Here is a 15165-nt window from a genome sequence, read left to right as displayed (position 1 = left end):
ATTTGACAAATTTGTCATTTTTTAAAATTTTTCTTTGAATATTTTTTTTTCATAGCCTCGAGTATGCCTTTCAAAACAAGCTTTGGATGATTATTGTAACTATCATAGTTTTTGAGATATTAAAAAAATAAAGTTGAAAAACTAGAAAAATCGCGAAATTTTGTATTTTGCATAACTTTTGAAGAAAAATGTTCAAATTTTTGTCCTTTGGCAGAATTGCGTTATATGGTAATAGGAAACTTATGACCAAAATTCGTCCAAATCGAAAGGGGTCGATTCTAACTATTGTTCGATTTGACATGGAATGACCGATATATATATACATATATAAATTTTTTAACGAGTGGTATTTTTGAACCCTACTCAACCTATTATGATAGGTTATGATGACATTCCTTGAAAAATCGACCATGAAGACAAATACAATAGTTAGATTTTTAAAAAATCTACCTAAAATGCCCGGCTTAGCGTGATTTTGAACACAGTCAATTAATTTAAATTTATAATCTATTATAAAATAATTTCATACATCATATTTTAATATATTCAGATTCACAAATAATTATTTATCAATGGTAATTTTTTTAGTTGAAATTTTTTTTTATAAAAATTATAAAAAAACGCATTAAACAGTTAAAGTGAGCGACTAATGGTACTGAGCGGGTATAGGGGCTTTTATCTTATATAATTTTATCGAATGAAATCATTGTCTTTTTTTAAAGATTGAATAATGAAATTTAAAAATAATTATTTGTCCATGGAATAGAACCTAATAAATGTCCGAATCTAGTTAAAAAAATATGATTTCTCGCCGCAAAAAAATTTTCACTGACCCAAAGAAAAGTTTTACTTGCCCCAGAAAATTTTCGGCATTACGAATCGAAGACAAAATTTTTTTGGTGCGAGAAAAATTTTTTTAAGACGAGACAAAATTGTTTGGGATAACAAATGATTTCTAGTTCTAAGAAAATTTTCGTTTTCATTTCATAATGCAAAATATTTCTTGCGCCAAGAAATCTTTTTTTTTCTGTGTAGGGATATTTTTTAAATTGAGTAAAATGATAAGTGAAAATATATAGAATTGAAAAAAGTGCCCTGATCTACGAATATTTCAAAATCCTTAGAAAGAGACAAATAATTAATGAGTTTCTAGTCTGAAAAAAAAAAATTCCACTTTTAGTAAGAATACTTCAATTTACTGTCATTAAGCTAAGTTTATATAAATATACTATCAAAAATTTCCCATGAAAAAGTATTAGACTTAGTTTCAATCTAGATATATATACATATTTTTTGTCTGGCCCCAAAGATTTAAAAATATCTTTTTATTAAATTCAACCTTCAAAATAAATATAAAAATTACGATACTCAGAAAAATTTATTTTTATAAAAAACAGAATAGCTCAATTCTTTTTTTACAAAAAAAAATTCTGAAAACAATTTATAAAATTTATTTTAAAATTTACAATCCTATATTATATACAAAAATTCATTTAATTTTTATTTCACTTGGTTTCTCTATTAAATTTCTTTGCAATCATTTCAATACTGTACATGCGCGTAATCCACTTGCGACATATATATATATATATATATATATATATAGAAAGATATATATGGATTGTAAATAGTAGGGGAATAAGGGTGGGGACCTACTAGTTAATCACGTGATCATTTTTGTTGAGTATAAAACTCGCAGGAGTCGTGCGAACATCAGCCACTTCAGCGGTTGGCTCCAACGATAAATTATTATACCAGTTCAATAAATAAAATATTTTAATGGATTATATAATAATCTTAATTAAAGAATAAAACTTCGATTATCTGCTTGATTGGGATAAAATTATTCCTAAATATATAACATAGTAATATATAATAAAAATATATCAAATAGACAAGGTCATCAAAGTTTAAATTCGGAAGTTCGAGGACAAACGATTATTTCCGTTGTGGTAGGTCAACTGAAGGCCACTTAATGACTAAAAAAATATACATTTATATGTGTGTGTATCTATATATATATATATATATATAGGGTTCATTGCACTGGCGAGAAAACGTTGCCCTCAATGAGATAAGAGAAAGTTTTCTCTTTTAAAATCAAAATTTATTTTTAAAAAAAAAGTTAATATTAGTTATTTTTTTGCTCTTTTGTTGCTAAATACTTGTTTGAGACGATACGAGACTGAACCTACGTATTTAAAGACAGCATAAACAGCATGACGCAACAATTTATATTTCCTATTGGTTGTGTGGCGAATAAAGAAAAAGAGGTCAGAGGGAACAGCAGCTACGTATGCCAGTAGAGAGAATCACGTCAGTAACGTGTGATTCTTATTATATACATATTTAAAGTCATTTTAATAACATTTCTATTTAAATAGAAACGAAAATTTATTTGAAAAAGTAAAGCCTAGGGAATTTTTTTCCCAGTTACTTTTAAATTACTAGAAGATGACCTAGTAATTTTTTACTGCAGGAATTCGGTCCAGAAATTTTTTTTTGACTAAATAATTATGTCAAGTGATATTTTACGAGGAAATTTTTTGAAGTGACTAAGCGCTAGGGGATTCTATCTAGCAATTTTTTTAAATATTCATAAGAATACTTTCTTACTTGGCTGGTTAGAAAAATTTATGTTTTTTTTCGTGTGGGGAATTTAGCGATTTTGTCTTGGAAATTTTATAAAATAATTATAAATTTTACATCTTAATGATATTCATATCAAAATTGATTTTGATTGATAAATTACGATATTGGTAATAACTATTCAAAGAATGAAAAAAAAATTTTTCTAAGACGGTGAAACGCAAGTACGATTACTTCCGGGTAGTGTTGTAAAGAGGTTCACTTTCATTGCCGTTCACTTCGTATAAACACGCGTTTCATGTTAATATCGTTAGATATGTACTCATATACGATAAGAATAAAATTTTTTTAATCAATTTCCTTTTAATAATTGAATTTTTCCTTGCAGTTGATTGCAAGAATAACCATAAAAAACTTCATTTATTCCTACTTTATTGGAATTTTAAACATTACTACAGTCGTAATAAATTTTTATTTTGTGAGAATTTTATCTAAAAGATTATCAGATCAAAGATTACCAGCTCGGCGTTTTATGAAAAAAACACTAGATCGGCTGATTTTCGTAGAAAATCACTAAGTCGGGGAAGTTTCATTAAAAAACACTGGATGTACGGAATTTCATCATAAAAAATTACTAGATCTACGGAATTTCATTAAAAGTAACTCAAAATTGAAAGTTTATTCTTTTTTAATTTTTAATTTTTTTTTTTACTTAAAATAAATAAAACATAAATAATTTAAAGTATCAGTAGTGAATGCCGTTATTAAAGAATGTTTTGTCTAGAGAATTTTACACTTAAACGTCGTGCCTGGCAACTAAACATATATTACATTCTATTGAACTGCTGCTGATGATGCTGCTGAGAACTGCTGGCAGTAAGTTTAAAAAGACATAACAAGTGAGAGGGAGTATTTTATTAAGAGAGAAAAAATTTTAGAGACAAGGACATTCGCGTGCTTACGCACTTAACGTTTCAAAACTCTCACACATAAATACACACACATACACGTATCATGATTATATATCTAGCATCGCGATTCAATCAAGGATTGTTAATTACTGCTTCAAATTTTATCGACTCTATGGTTGACTCCTTATTCAATTTTATAAATGTTTACTTGATAATTTTATCATAAATTTTCATTGAATTGTATGATTTTTTTTGTAATAAATTAGAAAATGTTTGAGAACCCAATAAGTGCACACCTCAAATACTCATGTTAAAATATAAAAATTATGCCATATTGCACGACTCGTGCTTTACGATCGAAAAATTTTTTTCGCCTCACTTCGGCGACTATTTCAGTTATTATACCTTTGTTAGTTCACGGAATTAAGATATTTTGCATACTACTTTGAAGATAATTTAATGGAGATTAGTTCCATACTTTTCAAAAATTTATTTAGTTCAATAAAAACGGAAAAAAACATTAAAATAGTTTCAAAAAATTTCCTGTCCGTCAAGTACGGATCCCGTATACATGATAACTTGCGAAAAAATCCAGTAATTGAATCGAATTTTTTTTTTTTTAATTCTTTGAACGATTTGTAGGTCCCCTATTGCGAATGACTAGGTAACTCAGTGTTGTTTAATTACAATTAATAAAAGAACAAAAAAGGCTGTATAACTATATCTGTATATATCTATGTAAAATTAACATGGATGGTGATATATCTATACATTATACGTATATTTATTCCACCAGGGGCGCTTGCGCATTACCGTCCTGGAACAGCTGTTTTTTTTGCTAATTGGTAGGCCTGAATTTTTTCAATTCAATTTTTTTTTATTTTTGTTTTTATTTACGTTTATTTTTTTTTTGTTATTAATCGAGATATTTTGAATAAGTTCTTTTATAATTATAAAAAAATACTAATATAATAAAAAAAAAAAAAAAAACATGACAAGTTTCAATGAAAGAGAATTGTATATATTTTAAATTTATTCGCACTTCCCGCCATTTTTTTGTTGTTATTTATTATTTCATAATATATGAGCATTACGAGTCGTGCACTTTTGGATTTTCCAATTATTTTCTTTATTACGCTATTGTTTTTTTTTTTTTTTAAACACTAGTTCAACACAATTTAATTGATACTTATATAAATTTTGAATTCATGTTTCATTGAAATTTCAGCACTCAAAAAATCGGAAAAAAAAACAATAATATTATTCAAAGCTAACCTTTAAATAAAATCACTAAAAGATTATTTTATTATCGAGAGCTAGTTCCGTTTTTTTGATGTTGTAGGGGCGCTAGTAGTGTGTATATAAGAGTCAAGATTGTGGAAAGAAAAAAACATCGGTATATAGTAGACATAAAACAAAGTAATGTTGATACACGGAGAAAAAGTGCGACAAAAAATGTACGAATTTTTATTATTGAATCGACCAAACTTGAAACAAGAAGTTGAGTCGTCAAAAAATGATTATGCTGCACTATAATTAATGTTGTGAGCCTCTAAAAATTTTTTATTTTCTACTATAATTCCTAATTTAGACAAATAATATTCACTACAATTTATTAATAATTTTTAAGTGTAAAATATTTTTTTTAGCAAAAGCATAATTTTTTGATAACTCAAGTTCTTGTTCCAAGTTTAGTCGACAGCATAATAAAAATTCGTAAGCCCATTTATCTTCGTCTATGAATGTAAACTTAGTAATAAAAAAAAATACATAAAGACTTATATGGACAGTAAATTTGGAAAAAACTCTCAAAAAATTTATAGATAATTACTAATATCTTTTGATTCGAGAAGAGTCAGTTATTGATATTCAATAGGGTTCTTGGGATAAATGACAACTTCTACCGAAGAATTAGATTTATAATTGTCCCAACAAGAGAGTGTTTGTCCGACTACCAGCAGTCAACATTGTTTTCCTGTACCCCCATTATTCATTCTAGGTATACTCTTTCGTTGGGACAATTTTAATTAATTCCTCGCGAAGGCTTCAATCGTGGGTATCCACAGACTAACATCCTAATAGACGTTGCTGTGAAAAACTTTGTAATTGTATTTTTCTTTAATTATAATCAAATATATCAACTAGAAAAAGTACCGATCATTCAAATCAGACTTTTAAATTTCCAAAAACCCATAATAACAACAAACATATCCTTCAAGTTATTGAAATGATTTTATGTGCGTATTTAGCAAAAAAGTGGCCATGCGACAGTATAAAGCACACCTAAATGCTTCACATTCGAGACGTGCAAAAAAAAGAATATATATATATATAATAAAATCGATTTCTTTTACACAGTAAAAGTACATAGATGATTCTTAATTTAGAAACGCCCAAGACTTACGAGGTTGAAAATGACACCAAGCTCTGACCTCGATTTTCGTAGACATTTTGAAAGAGCTAAATACTTTAACCACTTATTCTAACAGTTAGATATATATATATATATATATATATATATATATATATATATATATATATATATATATATATATATATATTAGACTGGGCCAAAAAAATTGACTATTTTTTTTTTCATAGCTATATCGAGAATATTATTCAGAATGACAAAAAAAAAATTCATGAAAATTTGAGCCCTTAATAATAATTTTAAGAGGTCTATCATCGCTATTTTTAATTTTAATTCATAATTTGATGTTTTACGTCATAACTGCTAAAACATTTGAGTAAAAAAAAATCATTTTTACTTATTCTTATGTAAAATTAAATTTCCTACAAAAAAGGTCTGATTGAAAATTTTCGTCAGACAAGCCGTTTCCGATGAATTAAATTTAATAAATTGATATATTTTTTCGATTTAACATTTTTACTTTTGAATTTTGTAACTGACCATGTCAGATTTTTGAAGGAAATTTAATGCTCTACAAAAAAGGTCTCTTAACATTGGAAGTTCTAGGGCTGGCCCGCAGGGTCAACCGATAAACAGATTTTTTTTTTTTTCAAGTCCCGTGTCAAAATATCATCGTACACATTGAAAAAAAAAGAGCCATCCGGCCTTACCCGGAATGGAAAGGTAGATTTCTCATTTAGAGACAAAAATTTGGTGAACTTTATAAAAAATAAAGTACTGAATTAAAAATACGTTACGGTAGTGTAAACAATTTTATATATTATTTCTAATAATTTCAAAATGATATGGCATAACCTAAAATTATTTAATAAATAATAAAAAACGATGATTATTATATCAAATAAGATACTTATTTAAAACTACAACGTGAATTTCAAGGAATTGAGGTATGCCATATCATTTCGAAGTTATTAGAGGGGTAAGCTGCAAGAATAAGCTTTTTCTATTTTTTGTGAAATTTTCGAAATCATCAAATTGTTAGACAAGATCTTTAAAAAAACAAGTAATATAGTGAACATTAAAGCTAATCGTGCGAATTTTAAGATACTTTTTACAGAATTAAGTTATCATTTTCGGTTTAAAAGTTATTTACAGATAAAGCCAGAAAATTCATTTCCATGACAATTAACAAAAAATTTCAAACACCCACAAAATTATTTAAAAAATAATAAAAAACTATGATTATTATATCAAATAAGATACTTATTTAAAGCTACAACATGAATATTTCAAGGAATTGAGGTATGTCATATCATTCCGAAGTTATTAGAAGGGTAAGCTGCAAAAATAAGCTTTTTTTATTTTTTGTGAAATTTTCGATATCATCAAATTGTTAGAAAAGATGTTTTGAAAAATCAAGTATTACAGTGAAAACAAAAGCTAATCGTTCAAATTTTGAGATACTTTTTACAGAATTGAGTTATCATTTTCGGTTCAAAAGTTATTTTAGGATAAAGCCAGAAAATTCATTTTTATGAAAATCAGAAAAAGTTTAAACACCCACAACTTCCAAACTAATCGACCGATTGGGCTCATCTTCGAACTTGATCAAGGTAATCGTCCAATAAATAAGTGTATAAAATTTCATTAAGATCCGTTAAGAATTGCGGGCACTATCGTGATGTCAAGGCGCGTTATATTGTATATATATATATATATATATATATATATATATATATATATATATATATATATATATATATATATATATATATATATATACAATATACAATATAGAATTTTGCCACCATATATCTTATTTTACCTAGTAGAGTCAAAAAATACCATCCACTCAAAAGTTTATATATGTATGTATGTATGTATGAATATTTATATATATATATATATATATGTATATATACATACATTCACAAATATATAAACTTTTGAGTGGATGGTATTTTTTGACTCTACTAGGTAAAATAAGATATATGGTGGCAAAATTCTTTGATAATTCGATCATGAGACCCATTGCAATAGGCCGATTTCTAAAGAAATCTACCTAAAAATTCTCCCTAAAGATGAGCTTCTAATTTTAATTTTACGTACTCGCTAAATGAATTTGAAATTTTTCCGTGTAATTATCACGTAAATTTTAATTTTTTTTTTTTTTTTTAATTATCTATAGTTTCGCGGCATTTCAAGATATTTAATCGGCCATAGGTGGAAATTACAGAGAAACCTTTCCCCTTTAAACGTGTTTGTAACTAATTTAGGTTTTGTAACCGGCCTCACCGGTAAAAAATCTTAAAGCCAATTTTTTCTCGAATTTCATGGTTTTTTTTATTTTACTCGCAAACCACTATTTCTACAACAAAATTGTACAAAACTTTTTTTGTAGGGAATTTGATTTCCTACGAAAAAAGATATGTAAGCCATTACCGTAGATTGAGTAGTTTTCGTTATAGTTCCAATTAAACATCTCAAAATTTGAAAAAATCGCTGTTTTATCCAAGATTTTAGTACTTTTTTATAATATTATAGCCGAAGAAATATATAATATATCCTGGTTAATATATCATCAAATATATGTAATGTAATACGAAACTGTCTCCTATTACACTTCTTTCGTCTTTTCTTAACTTGACCCAAATGCCTTTGTTTGACTATCGGAAGTTTTTTTAATTGATACCTCTCTCAGTAAAAATATAATTGTTTCATACTTTATATACTTACATATGAATGTGTAATATGTATTTTTATATTTTATTCTTATACATTATATGTGTTTTCAGCAATGATTTCGTTAAACAGTACTAAAATTTGGATAATATTTATATTTGGATAATACAGCGATTTTTCAAATTTTGAGATGTTTAATTGGATTTATCTCGAAAACTACTCGTTCTACGGTAATGGCTTAAATAACTTTTTTTTGTAGAAAATAAAATTCCTTACAAGAAAATTTTGTCGTAATGTTAGTGGTTTGCGAGTAAATAAAAAAAAAAACCATGAAATTCGAGAAAAAATTGGCTTTAAGATTTTTTACCGGTGAGGCCGGTTACAAAACATAAATTAGCTACAAGCGCTTCTAAAGAGGGAAGATTACTCTGTGATTTTCACCTATGGCCGATTAAATATCTTGATATGCCGCGAAGCTATGGATAATTGAAAAAAAATAAAAATAAAAATTTACGTGTTAATTAAATGGGAAAATTTTAAATTCAATTAGCGAGTACTTAAAATTAAAATTAAGAGCTCATCTTTGGTGAGAATTTTTTTTTCAATGTGTACAATGAAATTTTGACACGGGACTTGGAAAAAAAAATAGTCATCTCAAACGATGCACCCTAATGTATATATAAGGAGGAAAATTAATTCTATATGTTTTTATCTTTATCAGTAAACTAGTTTCTTTATTTTTTTATATATAGACTTGTGACTAGATTATAATTAATAATCTTAAATAAATAAAAATTTAAAATAAATATTAATTTATTTATTTAAGAAAAAATTATTATATTTATTGATTGATATTGATAAATTTTCTTAATCGAAGATAATTTTTAAAAAATTTTTTTAATTATGAATAATAATAAAATATGGAAGTAAAGAAAATATTTTTGTATTTAAGTGCGTAATGAATCATACAAAATTAAATAATGACTCATTAACAAATAATGACATTGTAAATAGTCTGTCGCAACAGCTGTTTTATTAAAACAATTGCAAACAAAAAAACATGATAGGAATGTTCTATTTATTTACTTAGCTTTTTGCTGTCGTGGTCTTGATATATTATCTTTATTTTGTTTTTATTGAGTATGATGAGGTAAAAATAGATTTATTGATGATGGTGGTAGTGGCGGTGGTAGTTTGAGAGTTCGACATGATTGATATAATCAATTAGTAATAATCATTGATTATTAATTAATCTAATTAATATATTTTTTGATACACGTCCTCGTTATGTTAATAACAAACCAAATTTGGACCGTGTGCAATTCAAATCGAGAACCTACTGACACACTATCGATTTGTGTCGTCACGAAATCGTGTTTGAGCTGCAGCAGCTGTATTAGACAGACTGAAAAATAATAATAATAATAATAATAATAATATAAAAAGAATTAAATTTTTTAGCTTTTATTCCAATGCTCCGATAAATTCTACTCACGGAAAAAAAATAGCTCTCAAAAGTACATAGTTAAATTTTATTACATGTTTAATTTCTTAAAACTTTACTGACAGAAATATTTCTTCAATGGAAAAATCTAGAATAAATCTTGGAGACCAAAATATTCCTAGGACGAATGAATTTACCAGATTCGATTTTCATTATATACACTAATATATTCCCTGGAATAAAAATACTACATAAAATTAAAAATGTCTAAAAATTCATAAAGCATTTAAAAAATTACTAGATTTGATATTACAAATATAAGTTTTTATAAATCTAATAAATTTATTATTTTTGCAAGTCAATTAATTATTTGAAATGAAATAAAAATGTAAATTTGAATTAAAAAAAAAAAAATACCACAATTTTACATATTGACCTCGATGAATTTATGTCGAGGCCATATCAACTTTACTGAATCAATTCAATCATGGAGATAATTTTTTATTCATTAAAAAATATTTATTTAAATAAAAGGCAGTAATAATAATGAAATAAAATAGATGGGAAATTATTCAAGAGCATGAAGAAAAAAATTGTTAATAAATTATACTGAAGTGAGTAAATTCGTGTTGAAAGAATAACTTTCTATTCTAATTCACTCGTATTGCCGATTCATTTGATCGGTATTGAGCAACAGTTTAAAAAAATATTTCTATTTTCTACATTGAGTAAATACTTAATTTTATAATAATAATATTATTTCAAGAAATTTAATCAAAGGGAATAGATAAATAAATATTTAAGTTAATCTACTATGTATATCATACGTAATTCGTGATATGTATGATTAAATTGAATTGAATTTGATGTAAAACAGCTGTTCTATATTTTTGTTATTTATTTTTTTTTCTCCTTTTTCAGCGGCTGTCATTTCCATCACCGCAATCTAATCATGGATCCGTTGATTTTACGTTTAGCTTATCAGACGGTCATGATGTTGAAGGTCCTCAAGGTGCTTTTGAATGTATACAGCAAACAAATCCAAAGTAAGAAATAGATCAAATTTATTAATTAACTTTTTTTTTTTTAAATGAGAATTTTTGAGCCTGAGTATAGTAAATCTATCGTCATTAGTTTTCAAAATTATATATATTATTATAGTTTTATATTTATTAGACCGGTTCAAAAAAATCGACTATTTTTTTTTTTTCAAAACCCGCAGTGAAATATCTTCTTAGTCATAAAAAAAGAAGCTTGTGGAAACGGGAGCTCTTAATATCAATTTTGAAAAGTCGCTCATCGTAGATCGCTCCTAAAAAAATAGTGTTCTGATCGATTTTAAGAGCTTGGCATTGAAATGGAAATAACTAGAAAACAATGCCGAATTTGAAAAAAATTTATCAATGATAATTTATAGAAAATAAAATTGTCTAAAAAAATGATTTAATGACATTTTATAATAAGTATGATAGTTTTGCCGAAAAAGTAAAAAGATTTCAAAATTTACTCTTACTTGACTTCGAGCTCCAATAACTTTTGAACAGATGGATTTGTCGAAAAATGATAAGAGACTTTTTTTGTAGAGCGTTAAATTCCCTACAAAAATATATGCTGGGCTTATTCGTACAATGAGCCATTGCCGAGGTGAAAAATTCCAAACTAAAAAAGTTTTTTTTTCCATGTTATTTAAACGTAAAATAGAAATCTACAATGAGCGATCTTTCAAAATTGATATTAAGAGCTCCCGTTTCCACAGGCTTCTTTTTAGTAGATTTCATACACTGTAAAAAATAAGGTACTGACATCAAACTCCCTAAGAGTTTGACAAATTTCATCTTCAGTGAAACCAAATTCGTTTGTACCAACGAAAACTAGTTTGTCTCAAGAAAATCATTTTTATTGAATGATAATCTCTACTCGATTATGAGAAATTGCTTAAGCATTTATGTTAAAAGTTTTTAAGTTTGATCGTAATTAAAGTAACATTCGATTGAATAGTAAAATATATTTTAATTAAAATTTGGATGTACTTGATTTAAAAATAAAAACTTGTTAACGCAAACTCTTCAATTTTTAGAAATTTAACTGAAACTCTTGAAACGTTTAGTTTGACAACTTCACTTGTTTCAATGAAACAAAAGTAGTTTCCTATAATACCGAACGTGTCGTGTCAACCGACAAGTTTCTTGGGGAGAGAATCCGACGAGGTTGTAGGAGTAATTTGACGCACTCACATGAAAACTGAAAAATATTCGACAAAAATATGAATGTATTCGTTACAAAATATTGAATTATATTTGAATGAAAGTCTTTATATTATCAATTAAATAGAAAAATTTATTTATAAAAAGAGTCACATATTTATCTCGTTTAGATCAATGTATAAGCAATTGACTGTATATATCCATTCAATATGAAAACAAAGTACTAGAAGCACAACTAAACTAAAAATTTCCTACAGGTTCCGTAGCGTAGCGGTAAAGCGTCTGACTCTCACGCGTAGGGTACTGGGTTCGAATCCTCCGGATACCGATATTACGATTATTTAATTTTTCACTAACAACTGAGTGTGTCAGAATTATTCGTAAAGTGTAATTTATATAATGTAATAATAATAATAATAATATAATGTAATTGTCTCAATACTTGATAAAAAAAAAAAAAAAAAAAAAAAAAAAAACAGTAAAAGTAAAAGTAAAATCAAAAATAAAAAAATGTAAAAAAAAAATTTTTTTTAAATTAATTATTGATGAAATAATTAAAGGCAATATTCACCTGATTCAGATTACTGGTTTTTTTGGATCAATGCAATACAGCAATTTGAAATAATTCGATTTTTTATTGAATCAATTGCAAGGAGAGGTTTCTACGGACCTAAAAAAATATTACTTTTAACACTAAAATTCATTTGCTTTAATAAAATTATGACTTAACTGAAAATTCTTCATACATTCAATGACCTTACAAATTACTTTGAGAGAAATTTTTGATTATTTTATGTAAAACGAAAATCATTATTGTATCAACAGCATTCATGACTTGAACTAATTCCTATTTTTTTTTAAATGAAAAAAGTTATTGAGTTATATAAAATACTATAGAGTTAGTTCAAACGAATCGGGACCTTATATAAATGGTTTTGAACATTTACAAAATAGTGTAGAAACTAATTTTATGCAGGTTTTCACTTCGATTATAGCCACAATTTCGAACCGATCACCTTGAAACTTAGTATACGTATTTTGTGGGTGACTACCTTATTTGAGTTTGAAAATGAGCTCAATCCCCAAACGAAAAAAATATATATCCGGATATATCCCGGCCAATCTGCATATAAACGACATATATAAAAATGTATGTCTCATATATGCAGATTGGCCCGGATATATCCGGATATATATTTTTTTCGTATGGGTCGGTCGATTAGTTTAGAAGTTATAGCATTTGAAAAAATTTTCAAAATGTCCAAAATTCATATTTTTACTTATTCTTCCTTCAATATCTTTTGAATGTGATAACTTATCGACTTTATATCAAATTCATCTGAAAGCTCTTCGGATAAGCTTTAAATTTCATGCCTATTTATATATGCCTAGACCACTGAAATTACTTATTTTACCATTCATTCATTGAAATTTTGCTATTGCATTAGTTCTCCTACTTCTTAGTATATTCATGGAGCTACTTAAATTCATATTATCGCAGTGTGACACTTATAAAATCCAAACATCTCAATTCAGTGGGTATATACAATTTTGTTTTATCGACAGTGTATAAATGATATGATATATCAATAACAAGATTAACATTAGTTATGATGATAATATTCTCTGTATCTACTTGTCGTTTGATATTCTAATAGGCTTTTTATTTCAAATATTAGTACTAATTTCAAGTATGACACTTTGATGTATCACAATCAATTTTTAATCTTAGAATATTTTATTAGTAGATTTTATTGAAAGCAAATTATCCCCTTTGTCCTTATGGTAGAATTCTCGAGCATTAAAACCATAATCTATCATAATTTTTCGAATAGGGTCCGGAATACCATTGGTCCGATAGTTTGAATATATGCATACGGATCTTTAAATAACGTCAAATCAAAACATATAGTGCATTATCATCAAAAATTCTTCTGAAGTTCATTTAGTTAGCATCAATTTTTGGCATTACACTTATAATTTTTTTATTTTTTTCGTTTTATCATCTCGAGAATTTTTAAGATAATGTTGAAAAAAATATTATTTTATTATTAGCTTTCATTTGAACAGTGAAAAAAATTAAACAATGAGAAATATACTTCCATTTCGGATGCCGAATGGCCTTTTATTTTATGACTAAGAAGATATTTCACTGCGGGTTTTGAAAAAACAAAATAGTCGATTTTTTTGAACCGGTCTAATATTTATAGTTAGGATAAAAAATATCATTGTCTCGGGGAATTTTGAGAGAAATTTCTTTATTAGTGATTTTTTTATATTTATCATTTTTGAAATTTTTTCGGTACAACAAATTAAAAAAAAGAATAGAAAAAAATCCCTATTAAATTTTGAAAAGTTATTAGATTAATAATATCACTAGACCCAGACAGCATTAAAGTCAGAATGACTGCTTTACGACGTATTTTTGAAGGAGTCTTCAAGAAGTCTTATAATGACTTCTTAAAGGTGTCATTTTTAAGAACTCTAAATTAAGAGTTCTTGAAGACTTCATAAATAAGACGTCAGTTTTGTGACGTCTAAATGTATTCTTTTTTTAACTTTTTTGAAGTCAAAATGAAGTCAAAATTAGGAACTCCTTAAGACGTCATGGTAAGTTCATTCTGAAGTCTTATTTGCGGAGTCAGAAAAAAGAACTCTTTGAGAACTTTTAAAGATGTCTTACTGAGTTCGCTAGGTGGCGCATTCGACATCTTGAGAACTTCTTAAAGACTTCTTTAACGTGTTTTTAAGACGTCCAAATCATAAATAGGAACTCATTCAGAACTCATCAAGACGTCATTTTGCTATCTGGGGATATTGTAATTATTTATTTAAGGCAAACTTCATTTAAGGCTCGACCGTATCTAACGAAATCTCGAATTTAAGAATTCTAATTACTTTTTGAATATTTATGGGACTCGGATGATGAAAATCTTCCGAGGAAGTTCGTCTTCTGCTTTTAGT

General features: G+C 26.7%; 1 protein-coding gene across 2 annotated transcripts in view; it reads left to right on the top strand.

Annotated features, from left to right (window-relative positions):
- The window catches only part of LOC130673790 (RNA polymerase II elongation factor Ell-like), a 143368-nt gene that overhangs the window by 82373 nt on the left and 45830 nt on the right, over positions 1-15165 (top strand). For both annotated transcript variants that reach the window (XM_057479002.1, XM_057479003.1), the window contains exon 3: positions 10919-11043. In XM_057479002.1, the coding sequence (XP_057334985.1) occupies positions 10919-11043 (125 nt within the window). The remainder of the gene's footprint in view (positions 1-10918; positions 11044-15165) is intronic.

The sequence above is a fragment of the Microplitis mediator genome, chromosome 8 (assembly GCF_029852145.1).
Source record: "Microplitis mediator isolate UGA2020A chromosome 8, iyMicMedi2.1, whole genome shotgun sequence".
NCBI lineage: Eukaryota > Metazoa > Arthropoda > Insecta > Hymenoptera > Braconidae > Microplitis > Microplitis mediator.
This window is presented reverse-complemented; position numbering and strand designations above follow the sequence as displayed.